General features: G+C 56.5%; 2 protein-coding genes across 2 annotated transcripts; one reads left to right on the top strand and one right to left on the bottom strand.

The window, feature by feature from the left end:
- Nucleotides 1–4,549: 4,549 nt before the first annotated feature.
- On the top strand, nt 4,550–9,906 carry NCLIV_006280 (conserved hypothetical protein; the record flags this gene model as incomplete). Its single annotated transcript, XM_003880139.1, has 7 exons — nt 4,550–5,240; nt 5,498–5,976; nt 6,429–6,567; nt 7,134–7,308; nt 7,950–8,027; nt 8,477–9,112; nt 9,576–9,906. 7 exons carry the CDS (start codon nt 4,550–4,552, stop codon nt 9,904–9,906), a joined length of 2,529 nt encoding a protein of 842 aa, XP_003880188.1.
- A 2,466-nt stretch (nt 9,907–12,372) lies between these two features.
- On the bottom strand, nt 12,373–15,067 carry NCLIV_006270 (50s ribosomal protein L17, related; the record flags this gene model as incomplete). The annotated part of the gene is made up of 6 exons (XM_003880138.1): nt 12,373–12,537; nt 13,046–13,132; nt 13,658–13,760; nt 14,190–14,373; nt 14,578–14,684; nt 14,967–15,067. 6 exons carry the CDS (start codon nt 15,065–15,067, stop codon nt 12,373–12,375), a joined length of 747 nt encoding a protein of 248 aa, XP_003880187.1.
- Between the last annotated feature and the right edge of the window lie 1,128 nt (nt 15,068–16,195).

The raw sequence follows: 16,195 nt of genomic DNA, 5'->3' as shown, positions 1-16,195 counted from the left end.
ACCCCCCCCCCCGCAGGCAAGAAAGAGCGCTTCTATTTAACGGGCGGGGAACTCCGAGCTGTCTCTCGGTCGCGACGGGAGACGAAAGAGAAACGTTTTGCCTCCCGAGCCCGCGCTTCTTGCGAGAAAACGTGCGCCACAGCCTCACAAAAAGCGCTTCCTGGCTTCGAGAAAAGCGACAAAAAGCGCCAAGAGAAGCTTATGCGGAAAGAGAGAGGAAAAGACGACAGGGCGAAGACCGTTCCCCTGTGTTTACGTTGGAGGGATCACAAGACAGCCGCGCGCACACGGGGACTTCAGGGGACGAGCGCCTCAGTAGAGCGTCGCGTTCACCTGCGTAATTAGAAGAAAGGTGTGAAGAAGAAAAGACTGACAGGGTCTGGAAGGTAGAGAGAAACCAGTGAGTGAGGAGCGAAGAGAACCTGTGACAAGGTCGGGTGAATGTCCCGTCGCGCAGTCCGGCAGAAAACGCGGCAACGGCCACGGAGCGCCGAAAGAGACAAAGTTATTACAAAGGACGGTGGGCGGCAAACAGAAAACTGAGAGGAGAGAGGCAAAAACGAGCGCGTGACGGATGCGATTTCCGCAGTGACGAGGAAGTCTCGGGAGAAGACAACGCGCGGCGAACCAGAACACCAAGTGTTGTCACTCCACGACCAAAACCGTACCCCACATAAGGCTGAAAAACGAGGAGGAATCCAATAAGGCGACAGTCACGCAGAGACCAGAAGGGCGAAGCCCGCGGGAAAAAATTTGGGAAATTTGACAGAGAAAGGGAAGAAGGGCCGAAGACAGGAGCGACAGGGGGTTGTTTGCGTGCGCTGGTGTGTGTGAAAAGCGTGAAAAGGGAGCGGGCGCCGGGAACGCGCAGAGAAAAATCACAGAATAAAACCGGAAAACGAAACCGCTCTCGGCAGAGAAAGTGAAACCGATTTTCAGCGGCTGCGACTTGGGCGCTTCCAAGCATGAAAAATGAGAAGCAAATTTTCCCCTCTTTCAGCAGCCGTATCGGAGGAAGCATTGAACGCACACCATCAGAACGGGGGAAAACGTGTCTTGTCGCAGAGAGCAAAAAGAAGAAACGCGGCCCCGGCGCGTTGCCTCTGTGATTTCAGTCTCTCGCTTTGCTTTCTGATTTGGAGAATAAGGGAACAGGGAGAGAGAATCGGTGCACAGAAGGGAGGGAAATGTCTCTCGTACGAAGGCGAGGCGAAAAACAAGGAAGGCTGCGGTAGGCGTAGCGAGGGCTTCCGGCCAGAAACAGCAAAAAAGACGAGGCACGAGGAGGCGTGTGTACGGAAGAAGTCGACGGGAAAGAAGGTCAGTGGACGACGACGACGACGAAGCGAGAGTCGCGCTCTCAGGGACAGACAACCCGCGAGAAGGAACCTGGCAGCCTCGGACGAGAGACAGAACCAGGCTGGACGCAAGAATGGCTTCAGGGAACAGACTCGAAATTTGCGTGTTGCCAGCAAAAACAGAAAAGAAAGAGGGGGTGGGAAGGCGACAGGCCAGGAAGGCACCCGAGAAGAAGACAATCATGCGCCTTTAAAGCCTCGTTGTGTGTGTCACCTGGCAAAGCTCACACGATGCCGCGGTTCGATGCAGGAGTCCCTTTCAGAGACGTGAGTTTGTTCGGATGAACGGTGTCGAGGGCCGGTGAAACCAGCCGTCTCTGTGGGCGCAAGAAGATCGCGCAGTTCGAGTCGCGGCCGTCGCTGCTTTCGGCAGAACAGACGGTGAAGAGTCTCCACAAAGACGCAAATGCCGACATGTATAGTGGAGAGCAATGGACAGTCGCTTTTCCCCAGAAGCGGATGCACGCGGCAGATAGAGACACGAAGAGGCGCGCGATGCACAGATGGGCATCATCCATTCTTGTACGGGTTTCCACCTGGACTCAGACTAAGTTGGAGTGAGTCCTCTGTTGAGCGCACAGTTCGTTTCGAGTCATGGAAGGGTCGGAGAGTGGAGCTTGCAGGTCTGAAATACCCGCCAGGGAAGCATCCAAACATCCCCGCACGGCCGTTACACACATCACCTCGAACTCCATCTCGGCAAACCTGCGAATCGCGCTCCGAGAAGTTCAGAAACGGGACTTCCGTTGAGGATGCGACAGGCTCTCAGAGGGTAAAGACGTCAACTTACGAATCTCTGTCGAGGCCGTTTGTCGAGCCATCCGGTGCTTCCGAGGCCGATCACGCGCCGCAAACGCCTGTGTGTTTTTTTTCTTTTCTCCTGTACCTAAAGGTGGGGGATGTTCGGCTGTGCTTTGGTCGCGTGCATTCCACTTGGAGATAAAAAGTGCTGCCTTTCTGTGCTCCTGGGCCCTGACCCACGGGCTGCCGTTCTGCTGAGCGACGATGAAAGACTCTAGTTCGCACAGCGGCGGCGTCCCTCCGTGCGACGCTACTCTACGAAACTCGAAGAAGAACTTTTGTCCTCGTCGGATGCAGCTTTTGGCCTAGGTATCACCCAGCCCTTCCCTCTCCCTCGGGGCAGTTGTCGGCTTTCACTCTACAACACCCGTTTCGGCAGATCGCGCTGAACGGACGCGATTGTTTCTGCCTCTCTCTCGGCTTTCCTGCTTGGTAAGCGTGTTTCGGCGTCTAGCAACCTGGGGCCAGCAAAAGGGCGTCAGGAGTCGCGTTCCACAGAAACACACACAGAGGAGAAAAAACTCCGAGAGAGACGCTCGGAAGGCTCTCTCTGTGTGAGCGTCTGAGCCGGGGGATTCGGGTGCCCAGGTCCAGCGACAAAAGAGAGGCGCGAACAGGAAGAGGATTGAGACTTCTGTTCCAGCTGCCAAACGGGTTCTCCTGTGTTTTTCGGCTGGCTTTCTGTTCGCGAAAGAACCGACAGAAAAAACACTGGAGCTCTGTCGAGACCGGGCCAGTTACCTTTCGTCCTCAGCTTCGCCGCATTGTGTCGCCCCTCTTTTCACGCGCGCTCTCAGACAGGCAAAGTGGAAAGGCGTGGAAACAAGGTTCTTTGTGCTTCGGCTTCTTCTGCATCCCAGTTCTTTTTCCCTCAGAAAGTCGTGGTGAACGCAGGACGTCGCCTGTTCGAACGGTAGGGCGCGACACTTTCTGTCGGGCGACTTGCCTCTCGCTTTCCTTTCCCGTTTTCCCCTCTTTTTCTCGTACACCCCGTCGTTTCTTCTGTTGTCTGTGCAGGACATTTCTGCCTGAACACGGAACTTGCCGTTTCGCGCACGAGGAGGACGAAAAAAGAGAAACACATGAACGCTCTTCTGCCGCGCGCGCGCCTCGTGCACATGAATGTGCGCAACTGGAAGTGGTGAGCGGTTTCGGTCACTGCTCCAGTGAATCGATTGCTCTTTTTCTTCGCTTTAATCCTCCGGGCGTCTTTTCTTTCCCAGTTTTGTCGTTCTCGCTCGATTTTCACGCATCTAGGCAAAACATTCCCTCTCCCTGTCCCCGTCCCGAGTCAACCGACACACGCGAAAGAGGAAAAAGGAGCAAGGCCGGATGGCGACAGCGCAGTCTTGTGGCTGATAGTTCTCTCGTTCTCTTTGCCCCTTCCTCTCTGTTCAGATTTTTTCGTCGATAACATTTCCTTCTCGACTCCCTAGGTCGGGTGTCCTTTTAGCGAGTGTTTCTCTCGTCGCGAGAAGAAGAAAAACTCTGCCAAGGACGCCGCATCGAGCGGTCGCGAATTCGCGTCGATTGTCGCGTCGCCCGTTCTGCCGCTTTTGCCATCCAAAGCAAATCCTTCTTCTTTCCTCTTTCGAAAAGCTTTCTTTCTCCCCCGTTAACTTTCAATTTCCGTTTTGGCGTCCGTCAGCACGAAGGACACGCCTTCCTGCATGTGTATGGCCGTTTCGCCCGGAAACGACGCGGAAGCAGCTGGCGAGCGGTCTCGCAAAAACAGCCAGGATCTCAGCTTCTTCTTCTTTCCCTTCCTCCTCTTCCCTTCTTCCTTTTCCCATCATCCTTTTCCCTTCTTACTTGTCCCTTCTTCCTCTTCCCTTCGTCCTCTTCCCATCATCCTTTCCCCTTCGTCCTCTTCCCATTATCGTTTCCCTTCTTCCTTTTCCCTTCGTGCTCTTCAGCTCTGCTTTTTCCGTCCTTCTTTTCAGTCGTTCCTTCCCTTTCTCCTTGTTCTTTTTCCTTCGTCGTTTCCCCTTTCTGTCGACACACAACGGCACAGATCCGAACTCAAGGCGCCTCTAGTGAATGGGTTTTCGAGCCCGCTCGCGCGGTCTCCAGATCCGTCAGTCTCGAGGCCTGTTTTCCTCCGTCCCCTCTCACTCCTCTTCTTCTTCATCCTGGCTTTCACTTCTCGTTCTTCTTCCCCTCATCGTTTTTCCTCTGCGTACACACGCGACTACTTCCAAAGTTCCCTCGATTGCTGCGTCTCCCGCGTTCGCTGTTCTTCTCACTTTCCCTTTTTTCGCACTCTGTCACTCTCTCTTTTCCCACCCGCTCTCTCTTTTCCCACGTTCTGTCCCCCCACTCGCCTCTTCCCTTTCCCGGCTCTTGTTGTCTTCTCTCCGTTCCCCGTCTGTCTCCTGTCTCTTCCCTCGATGGGGGATCCTGCAGGCTCTGGGTGGGGGAGGCGGATGCCTGCGCCTTCGCCCGCGTCGCCTGCCGAAGGCGGGCGCCTGCTGGTGGAGCCGTGCGGCGCGAGCGCTCAGGGTCACATCGTCAAGGGGAATTTGCGCGTGCGCGGGAACCTGGACATGAGTGCGGACTACGAGCAAAACGAGGTATTCGTGGACAGGACCGTCGCGGTTCAGGGGCTTCCCGAGACGGTTTCGGAGGCGGGGGTCCGCAGCGGCGGGCCAGCTGGCGGCCGCGCGCCGGAGCCGGCCGAAACCGACGAAGGTCTAGAAGAAATCGACGAAGAAGAGGAAGACGGTGCGCCGCGCAGCTTGCAGAAATCCTTTCGCGTCAAAAACAAAGTGACAGTCGAAGGCCGCATGCTCTGCGACGCGGCTTCCCGGAAGCAAACCCCGTTCGGGGCCCAGAGAAGAAAACGTTTCTTCTCCACAGATGAGGGTTTGCGCTGGAGCCGGAATCGCGGCGCGCGCCTGAGAGCCGAACAGGATTCAAAGTTCGTCGCCAGCTTCACCCAAGACGGAGAACTCCTCGTCAACGCCCGCTCCGTGGAATATGATCCCGCCGCGCAGATCCGGAGAAACGCCGCCCGCCGCCTTCTCCGGAGCGAATACGCGGACCAGGTTCCCGGTTCCATCAGCGGCAGGCTGCTCATCCGTGAGACTCAGCGGCGGCTCCCAGAGGAAGGAACGGGGAAGCGGTCGCGAAACGGCCGGGAAAAAGGAGGGAAAGGGTGGACGAACAGGCGGAGGGAAACCCTGCCTGCAGGGAACACGAGACCCCGTTTTATCTCTGCGTGAAAATGCAGAAACGCACAGACTCCGCGCACGGTCGCGCCGAGTTTTCAGAGTGGGCCGTGGCTCTGCCTCGTGTCACCCCCAGTTTCCCCTGTTTCTGGTCTTGCGCCTGTGCAGCGTACTTGAATGCTGACGTCCGCGAGTTGCTCCGCGTGAGCGAATTCTGCGACGGCGAAGGCTGGCGCGTGTTGGAAGAAATTCGGCGTCTCCTCGTCCTGAGGAAAGGCCGTTTGACCCTCTCGTCGGACCGCAACGCCTTCGCGAGTCGCCGCTGCCTGGCCTTTCTGGCCAAGATGAAGAGGAACGCGGAGGCGCACGCGAAGAAGATCGTCCGCCAGGGGCCCACCGCGCGGTTCGCCTCTGTGGAGACACCTGGGGCGCCGGACGAGCGAGGAGACAGGCTCGGAAACAGGCCCTTGCTCACCGTGAGTCTCCACAGCGGGCGCGTGAACAGCCCCGCGCGTCCCGCCCCGCGAGGAGGCAGAGACGAGGCCTGGGAACAGCGCGCCGCCCTCATCAAAGACATCAGGCGCAGCTTCTCGCTGGCCTCGACCTACAGCACCAAAGGCAGGAAACAACCTGCGGTGTACATCCAGGTGAGGGCCGGGGGGCGATGCCGAAAGCGCCGGCTTCCAAACTCGAGCGGAAGACGCGTTGTTCTTCTTTTCGCGTGGTCTTTCTGCTCTTGCTGCCGCGGATCCCGATTTCCGCCCGTCGCAAACAAAAACCGCTGTCGAGCCGTGGTAGTCGCAACGCGTCGCCTTGGCCTTGTCGGTGTGCTTTCACTCTCATCTCGAGCGATCAACGGAAACATTGCGGAGCAACCCAGGATTTCCCGTGCAATGTCCCTACCTGCAAAACCCCTCTGCCTACTGTCCTAGACTGTGCGTTCTAAAGACCCGACGACAAAAGGGCTACCGCTAGGTGTCTGGTCTCAGTGCACAACCGCCGCATTGGTCTACCTATGCAAAGAGTCTGGATCCCGGAGGAACGTCCCGCAACCGTCTTGGCTACGTCGCTTTTTCTGCTCGATGGCTGTTCCCTCCAGCTTGCGGCTCTCAAACCGGCGATTGTGATGAGTTGCTTAAGCCCCGACGAAGTGGCGATGACGCTCCTCGAGGTCTTCCAGAGTCTCTGGCTGAAATTCGTCGACTACTCGCTGCGGCGCCGAGTCCGCGTCTCCACAGGTGAGGCCGCCAGGCTGGCCGAGGAAAACTCACGGGATGCGTGCCTGATCGGTTTGTGCCTCGAAACGTGTACGCCGCTCAGACACACACGCGCGTAGCAGTCGAAAAACCCGAGAGAAGCCGGCCAGGCGACAGCTCGGAGAGGCCGCGTGGCGCGCACGATACAGGTGCGCGGAGCTCGCAGGCAAGGGCGCTCTGTCGGGACGTCTTTTGGTGGGGCTTTCAGCCGGCGACTTTGACAAGGCCGGACAAACTCTCTCGGTCGAGAGAAAACCCGTGCGTGTGCCTGTCTCCACCTCTGGCCGCGTTTGGCCGTCTTGCCGTGGCTTCTTTTTCTTCTTTCCTGCTTTCGTGCGCCTCTTTCCCTTCCTCGTCCCTGGTATCTTCTTCGCCGTGTCTCCTTTCCTCTCTACATCTCCATGCCTGGCTATGTGTCTTCCTCTTCTTCCTTAGTGTTCCTTAGTCTTCCTTAGTCTTTCTCTTCTCTCTCTTCTTTCTCTCTATGTCCCTTTTGGTCTCTCTGTGCCTTGGGTTTTCTTGGCCTTCTCGCCTGTCTCTGTTTTCAGCTGCCCTCGTGCTCGACTTCAGCAGCCTGACAGAGGCGGACCTCAGCGCGGGGGGCTCGCACTTTCTGCTCTCGGTCCTGGGCGACGTCGTGCGCGCCTTCACGCCGCTGTTGATCAAAAAGGTCGTGTTCTACAACTCCGTGCGGGCTGGGGAGTACCTGTGGGACGCCCTGCGGTGCGTCTCTTCTCTCCCTTTCCTCTCCCGATTGACGGCGCGCCTCGCTGCACGGCATCCTTTCAAAAGTTCCTTCTTCACAACGCAACTCACTCGCAAACACATGTTCTGCCGTTTGTGTTGAATCGTTTTCACTGCGAGCTCCTGATACGTGCGCCCGTGGAAATTGTGGGGCCAGCGGTTTCCGCGCAATTCAGACAGATCACGGTTGGCGTTGCCGGGCGGCTTCCACAAACCTGGACCTTTCGACTCTCCGCCTGCTCCGGCGAGTTCACGGAGAGACGATCGGGGCAGTCCCCCTGCCTCTCTGGATTTCTCTGGTTCCCCGCAAATGCACAGGCAAAGAAAGCCATTCCCGCCCCATGTATCACGTGCCCCCATGCCTGTCCCATAAAGTACCGTTACACACATACATATATATATATATATATATAGGCATGCAATACTGAAGAGCTATATATATATATATATATATGTGAAGGTGGAAAGGACCGATGTCTTAAAGAGACGACTCTTTCGAAGCATGTGCAGAGCCCTTTTGTATGGTGTTTTGTCCGACTCGGAGGCGTGTGGACGCGACTTGGTCGGCTGTTTCGAACCTGGCGTTTCGAGTGATGTGTTTTTTTGCCTGGTGGGGTTAGGCCCGCGATCGAGCACTCCTGCTTCTTTACCTTCTGCCCCTCCGACGACGACCTGGCTTCGGAAATTGAAGGCGAGAGGTAGGCAAAACACCCGACACGCGCCGATGAGCGAAACGAACTCTTTTCGAGAGAACGCGCCAACCTACAGTCCAAGAGGCGTGTCTCCTCCATGCGTCTCGCGAAAAGGGCGGACGCGGTTGCCTTCCTCTCTCGCCTGTTTCTGGGCCTGCGCTCTCGGACCTTCTCCGGCTAGGGTGGTGGCTTCACCAGTCTCCCTGTTCCTTTCTTCTCTCGCTTTCGCGTGTGCTTCGCCACTCCTCTCCCTCCGCCCGTTGTGTCTCTCGTTTGCCGGAGCTTTCCTCCGCGCGTTCTCTCCAGTCACACTCAAAGAAGAAAGCGACTTGTCTCTCCTCACTGGCTTTCTGGGTCTTGGTCTACTCCCCGGCGCCTCACTGCGCCCCGACTCGGTTTTTTCCCCGCGCTCTTTCAATCGTCTTGACCTCGTTCTTCTCTCCTGTTCTTTTCAGGACCATGATTTACCACACGACGGGCCTGGCGAATGACCTGTCTCTCCTCACGAACTTTTGTCCACTGTACGCGCTCTACGGCCCGCCGATGCCGACTCCGGAGCGTCTTTTCCCTCTTCGGCCATCGTTTCTCGCGCCGAGCCTCGACCTGCCTCGGCCTGCACGTCGCCCGATCGCAGTTGCGTGGGCGCAGATCTTGGACCTCCTCGCGGGCGCACGCGTGCGTCTCACGGATGCGGCTGACACGGAGACAAACTGCCGCGGGGAAGCGGCTCTGCAGCGCCGCCTCGCACAGACGAAGGCTACTGCGCAGGCGCTGGAGAGCCTCCGAGCGGCTGAGGCCGCAGGCAGCGACGAGGCGACGGAAACACTCCTTCGCGGGGACCAGATGATCAAGAAAATCTGCGACGAAGAGGCTACTCAGTTCTGGAGGGGCATGAGTGCCTTCCACGACATGCTGATCGATTTGGCGAGGCGGACGCGCGAGGCCGAAACGGGAGAGGACGGCCAAGGCGACCTCAACATCGATCAGGTCGACCGCCTCGATCCCGACGGTCACCTCGGGCCCTCAGAGCAGAGCCTCCGACACGAGCAAGCTGCCGACGATGACGACGACAGGAGCCACGCTGAACGCGTGTACGGAAGCCCGCAGGGGCGAATGGACGAAAATGAAAAGAATGCAGAGGAGAACACACCCGGAAATGCGCGTCGACACCTTTCTCGCGACACTCAGAGTCATATATATATATATATATATATACATACATACATACATACATACATACATACATGATCATACTCATATATATTCATATATATATATATATATATATATATATATATATATGTTCCATACCCGCGCACATACCCTATGGATATAGTCGTGTGTATGTAGATTTGTCAGTCTATCGATGGCGTTATCACGGCGAGAGCGCGTCTGTGTGTTTGTGTGCGTGCGTCTGGTTTTTCCTCATCACCGTTTCTTTCCTTGCTGTCCGTTTCGGCTTGACCTAGCCACCACTTTTCACGTGCTCGGGATCTGCATCCAGCGTGCATGCAGCCGTTGCGAGGCTCCGGATTGTCTCGTGGTTCCCTTCAGCTTCGAGCGCATTTTCAACAGCCAACATGTTCTTGAGGAGACCGTGCAGCAGATAGGTGAGCCGTTTGAAGACGCGTGGGAGAACAGTGTGCAAGACGCTTTCGACGCGAGTGTCAAGGACATCCGCGAGAAGTATCTCCCGCTTTCTTCTTCTCTCGCTTCATCTTCTGCGTGCTCGTCCCCGCCGCTCGCTCGGCCCTTCCCTGTTCCCCTCAACCGCGTCTGCCGCCGCCAGGTGTCTGTACAGACTGCGGCAGAGCCGGCGCTGCTCGGCTGGCAGCCGGCGGTCACCTGGGACAGCCAAGTTCTTGGTTCCAGTGGTGCGAAGTAAGAAGGGGGAGAACACTGAGAAAAGTGCCGCGCAGACAAAAGCAGGGAAGGCAGGGTTTGGCCTTCGAGGGAAAGTCCGGACGCGCCACTTTTTACTTCGGTGTATTGGGCGAGACACAGAGGCCCGAAACACCAGGGACGTACAGCCTGGGCACGGTACCTCCCCTCTCCAGACCAGATACACAGTATAGTGTAGCATTTTTGTGAACTCTAGAAAGAGAACGCTGTGTGCTCCCCCGTGTGTGTGTGTGTGTGTGCCTGTTTCTCTCCTCTGCATTTGGTATCTCAAAACGGGACATAAATACATATATATAGGTTTATATCGTGAAAGGTGCCGTGTCTCTGTATCCTGCGAAGGAGGGGTCGCCTTTCTCCTGAATCCTCTGTTTCTACCTGGATCTTTCCGTCCACATGTGCGTTGTTTCGGGCGTTCCACCTAACGCGTCTCCGCAGACAGCTGCGCTCGCTTTTCATTTTCGTGTCTTTCCAATCCGCTGCCCGCAGAGCCTGATCGCGGCTGGCAGGCTTGGCGGCTTCCCTGCATGCGCGGCACTGCGGAGACCGAAGAGCGGCCGTTCGAGGAGACGACAGCGAGCCCGGGAAGAAGAACTGAAAGCGAAGGAGACTTCGAACACTCGGCTCGGGAACTCACAGCGAATTCGCGGGCACACACACACACACAGATCCGCAGGCGGTAGGAAAACGACGGGAGACGGCTGTGAGGAGGCGCGCCCTGGCGCTGCCGGGGAAGGCCTCACGCGACCGCCTCTCTGCATCGCGGCTCACGCACATTTGAGGCACGAGGTGTCCTGCATTCTCCTGTTCGTTCGCGAACCTCGTTTTTTCTGCGGAGGGATCTTTCGCTCTCGAGGCTCGATCAACCGGTCGTTTTTGCGGCTGGACACCCACAGAAGAGAGGTGGGGGCTCACCCCGCGTCTTTCGACGTCTCTTTTCGCGTCTGGCCGGCACAAGGGAGGACGGAGAGCCGACAAGCAGGGCGAAGACAGGCCGTTCGTTCTCTCTCGCATGGGTGGCGCGGGACCAACAGAGCCGTGGCGTTTTCTGGCAGAGAACTCGTAGTCTCTGTGCGTTTCTCTTCTTGACACTGGCGCAACCTCGTGCAAGCACGTCTGATCATGAAACAGTTTGTTGTTTTGGTGCGTTCGCGCGACACTTTTCTCGGTTTCGGAAAGTGAAAGATTCTCAAATTTTTTGCAGTCCCGGTTCCCCAACTTCGACGCGCGAGCGGGGCTGGTGCCTGCATCGAATGAACGACCCATCTGCGTTTTCCTTCTCGGGAAGGGCTGTCGATCCTTTACGTCGCCGCAGATTTGCCGAGACGGGTGGTGCGTATCTATCCACGCGTAGGGAAAGCGTGCGAAAAGCGCAGTCTCTCGGGACGTTTCGGATTTCCCAGGTGTCGGAAAGAGGCCCCGCATCGTTCAGCCCCAACGCGGCCTTCGGCAGGCCGCTAGCCCGTCCTCGTCGGCTCTCCCGAAGACGTGGGAAAAAAGGGTGCAAACGCGCGCGGCAAAGGGATCGTGCGTTTTTCGAGTAGCGGGGAGATGGCGCGCGCGCGCGCCTTCGACACGAGGGTTTCACAGGTTTTGAAAGCGGACGGACCTCAGCTTTCACACGCATATTCGAAGCGCCTCCCACACACGCATTTCGAATCTCTCTCCAGACACTTTGAGAGAAAAGGCGGAAAAGCTGCGAGGTGCTGTTTCCTCGAAACGGCGTCGGTCCTCGGGGCATGTACAGACCATCGACTGCCCCGTCTAACGCCACAAACTGGCGGGAGCAGTCCTTTTTATTTGGGAAGAACGAGAGGACTCGAAAGGTCTACAATGCGAATGTAAAAAACCAGAAAAAGACGAGAACGAGAGTAGGAACAAACCGAGACGAGAACGAGACTAGGAACAGACCGAGACTAGAGCGAGACTAGGAACAGACCGAGACGAGAGCGAGACTAGGAACAGACCGAGACGAGAACGAGACAGGAACAGACCGAGACTAGAGCGAGACTTGGAACAGACCGAGACGAGAGCGAGACTAGGAACAGACCGAGACGAGAACGAGACTCGGAACAGACCGAGACGAGAACGAGACAGGAACAGACCGAGACTAGAGCGAGACTAGGAACAGACCGAGACGAGAACGAGAGTAGAGATGAGAATGAACGGTAACGACGCTAGAGGCAACAAGAGAGACGAGGTCGAACTGCAGGGGAGGTTCTGTGTCCTGTGGCGATGCACGCGGAAAACAAGAGAGTTTGTCTGCCGCCTTCGCCTCGGCAAAGGGAACGAGGCCTGCGGAAAAACCCGAACTAGGACGCTTCTCTGGGCTTCGCTTCTTCCGTGCGAGGCGCGCCGGAAGGTAAGTTTCGTCCGCTGGCAGGAAGGCGGGGAATCACGGCCGTTCTTGCTTTCTTCTTCTGCAGAGAGCAGCGAAGTTCGAATTGGAGTTTTAAGGTCGGAATCGCTTGAACACGTAGCGCGGCTTTCTGTACCGTTCCGTCGGGGGAGGCAAGTCGACGAAGAAGGGTTCGAGAGCTCGCTTCGGCGCAGAAACCATTTTGTACGGCGAGGGGGGCTGGGAGTCTGAGTCTTCTTCGCTGTCGCTCGCTTCCCACTGCGGGCAAGGAAACAAAAGAGGAAGAGACGAGCGCAGCTGCGCAGCTGGTGTGGACGCGCTTTCGTAGAATTCTTCGAGGGCTCTGAGCACGAACCGACAGCCCCGCCCTCGGCCGCAGAGCGGGCGTGCGCGAGATTCACCCGCTGTCGGCCAGAGGAAGGCAGCTTGTACGGAGAAGCGACCAGGAGACGCAGGGGAGACGCGGCGGACAGCCGAGGGAAGAGCGAAGAGACACAGAGGAGCCGCGCACGAAAAGAGGCGGGGAAAACGGGGCAGCAGCCTGAGCTGGAAAGACACTCGAACTGACAGAAGGGGAGACGCGAGGAAGACGGCAAAACACAGTCGACACCCACAGGCGAGACCACGCGCCTTCTTCCCTCGCTCCTCTTCTAGGGAAAGCATGCAGAGGCCCACGCAGTCTGTTGTTTAGACTCGAGAGCATTTTCTTCAGGCGTGAACAAGCACCGGTTTTCACGCGCGCTGGGGACTCAAGCGGCGAACCTACCTCTGCCGCGGAAGGCCGCCTGAGCGCGTTAACGTCGGGAATGAGATCGCCCGTCACCTCGTCAATCAGTCCGAGTTTCTTCGCGTGCTGCAGAAGAACCCGGAGCATACAGGAGAGCCGAGAGAGGGAGCAAAAACGATATAGACGGCAGAAAGCCGACATCTGTTTCCCAGCTGAGAGCGGAATGTTTTCTCCTGACCCCAGTTCCACGTCTCTCCTCGGTTCACCCAACAACAGACACGCGGAGATTTTTTTTCTCCGCCTTTTTCGCACACCAGGGAAGCACAGAAAAAATTCTACTGAGTGACGAACTGGAGACGCGAGGCAACTCCAGTGCCAAGCGTTCCGGCCACAGGTCAGCCGTCCAGTTTCCTCTCGCTCGCGTTCTGCCTTTTTACATTTCTTCCGGCATCTCTCTTCTTCCCTCTCTCGTCTGAGTCCTCCCTCTCTCTTGCCGCTGTCATTCGACCGTCTCTGGTCTTCCTCGCCTGCGTCCGTACCGCAGCGGCGGCGAGGTGAGACTCGCGGGTGAACGAAAAGAGATCAGCACATGCAGAGAGGCACGCGACTCCAAAAATGTGCATGCGAGAAGAAAGGGAGGAATCGGCTTACGTTCCACCACTGTCTCCGTCCGCGACGAGTCGCCTGCATCTCTTCCCAAATCGTTTGCTTCCTCTCAAAGCCCACAGGCCGTGCAGGTCGAATTTCTCCCGGTCTGGTCAAAACAAAAAACACAACGCGAAAGATCAGAACGAACGCGCCTCCACAAAAATGCATCTCAACGAATACCAGTACATATATAGTGATTCTGGGATGTGAACGTATTCATACGCGAACGTGCACGACTCTACAAACATGTACAGGCATACATATTTTTTGTTTGGATCGGTTTAAGTAAAGAAACGTTTAATTGAATATGCATATGCATACATATAACTGTATATATACGTGCTTGTATATATATATATATATGTGGGTGTATGAATGCACATATATTTGTATATAGAGATATGGGATATGTATTGATATCGGTGCCTTCTCAACTCTGAGAGAGCGCGAGCTCGTCCCAATTTCGCTGATCAATTTCTGCCAGTGACCAGGCAGATGGGGTATGCCTTGTCTCTTGTGGTGTTCGCCTTCGCACCTGTCGACGAACTCGAGGTAGGCCATGGGGGCGGCGTCGCGCATGCGCAGGCGATGTTGGTTGACCACGCGCGTGTAGAAGAACGGGCGATGAGCGTAGAGGGGACAGAGTTCGTGGTACAGCTTGCGGCGCGCCGCAGGGGTGAAGATCATGCTTTCTACGATTAAAGAAGACTCCGGAGTGTCTACAAAAAACGGGAAAGAACAGCCACCAGGGAGCGGGAGAGGAGAGTGGAAGACGGCGGGGGTTCAAGTAGCGCACACCCCACAGAAAAACCAGCCGGGAAGAAGGGAGGCCGCGGAGGCAGAAGACGAGCAATGGCGAGGAAACAAGCAAAGGAGAAACAGCGGAGAAGGAGAGGGAGACAGGCTCCACTTTGCAGACGTACTTTGTTTGGCGAAGTGAACGAGCTCTTCGGCGTACTGCTGCAGTTCCTGCGCTCGCGGCAGAGTTAACTCGAGTCGGTCGGAGCGAACTAGCTGGTCCAGCTGCGTCCTGGAGGCAAAAGAAGAGACCGCAAAGGCACAAAGTGCTCTTTCTAGAGAGGCACGGTCACCCCAAAAGAGCGCTGCGCGGATGTGTGAAAGCAGGACGCGCTGGAGCGGCGGCTCGGAGGCGACCGAGAAGGCCAAAAAACCCTAGGCATAGAGGCAAAGAGAAGCGGCAAAAAGAGTCGAATTGAAGAACAGAGATAGTCTGGCGACGCGTGCAAGGTGAAGAGGGGAGGAAAGAGCCAAACGGAAGAGAAAAGAGAGAAAGAGGCCATGAAACGCGTACTTGAGCATGTTCCACTGGTGGTGGGGTTGGCCGGGCAAGCGACGATGAGGCCGCCGCTGGACGCCCTTGTTGAGGAAATTGACAACTCTGCTCCAACCCATTTTCTTCCGCGTCGAGGAAAAGTGGAGGAGAAGAAAAAGACAACAGGCTGCCGGGCACAAGTTCCTGCTCGAGTATCTGAGGTCTACGGCCTCCCCGTGCCGAGGCTCTCGTCCGCGGTTGGTGTAGACCCGTGTGCATGTACACCTCAGTGTTTATTTGCATAAGCGTCCTCTGTTCGGAGGCCCCATTCTCCCAGTGCGGAGCCGCGTGGACGCGCAAGATCGCTCTTGTAAAGTGAAACGGAACGGGGGCGAGGAAAATCAGAGGGCTTCGGTGTGTGCCATGCGATGGATATTAGAGGAAGAACAGGAGGACGACGGCTGCGTGAAAAGGCGTCGCAAAACCGCACGCCAGTCCACATATACACGGGAACGCTTGCGGCTGTAAGAGACGAAGAAACAGAAAAAGAAGGAACGGAAGAAGAACAGGCGAAACGCGGCCAGATGCGACGGCGTGTGCGAAAATAGAGATACCACGGGCCGAGGAAGGCCGTGACAGCGGGAGAAAGGGGTGAGCCGAAACATAGACAGAAAACTGGAAAAAGAAGGGAGAATCTCGCAGAGAAGCGTGGACGACGCCACAAAGAACCTGATGAAAAACGAAGCCGGACCTTCACTTTGTCTTCACATGCAGAGTGCGTTCATTGCATGCGTTTTGAGAAATTCGCGGCCTGTGCTCGTCTCACTCTCTCTCGCGGCGAGATGGGCCACCAGCGAAAGAGGCCGGTTCAGTTTCCAGGCTCGCCGCTCCTGTCTCTCGGCGTAGCTGTCTGCCTGCCTCTTTCTCTCTCATCTGTAGATATCTCTCTTTACTTGCCCATAGTTCTCTGCATCAAGTTTCCTAGGCCTCTGCCCATCTGGATCTGCGCGGACCCCGGTAGCTGGCGGCATATAGTGGCAGTATGCGTCAGTGAGAGACAGTGTGTTGACACATGGGAGGATCCAGAAAGTGTGACGCAGGTCTGCTTGATTCTCTCTGTTCTCTTCACTTTCCTGTCTCTCTTCAAATGGCGAAATCGCTTTCTTGCCGCCCTCCTCTGCCCTGTCAGAACCGTTTCGGTTTCTTGTGGTCTCGGACTCCTAGACTACGCTGACTAGGCTGCATCGGACGCACAAGAGCTGGAAAGC

Source organism: Neospora caninum, chromosome II (genome assembly GCF_000208865.1).
Source record: "Neospora caninum Liverpool complete genome, chromosome II".
NCBI classification, from domain to species: domain Eukaryota; phylum Apicomplexa; class Conoidasida; order Eucoccidiorida; family Sarcocystidae; genus Neospora; species Neospora caninum.
Note: the sequence above shows the minus strand (reverse complement) of the source record. Positions and strands in the feature narration are given on the sequence as shown.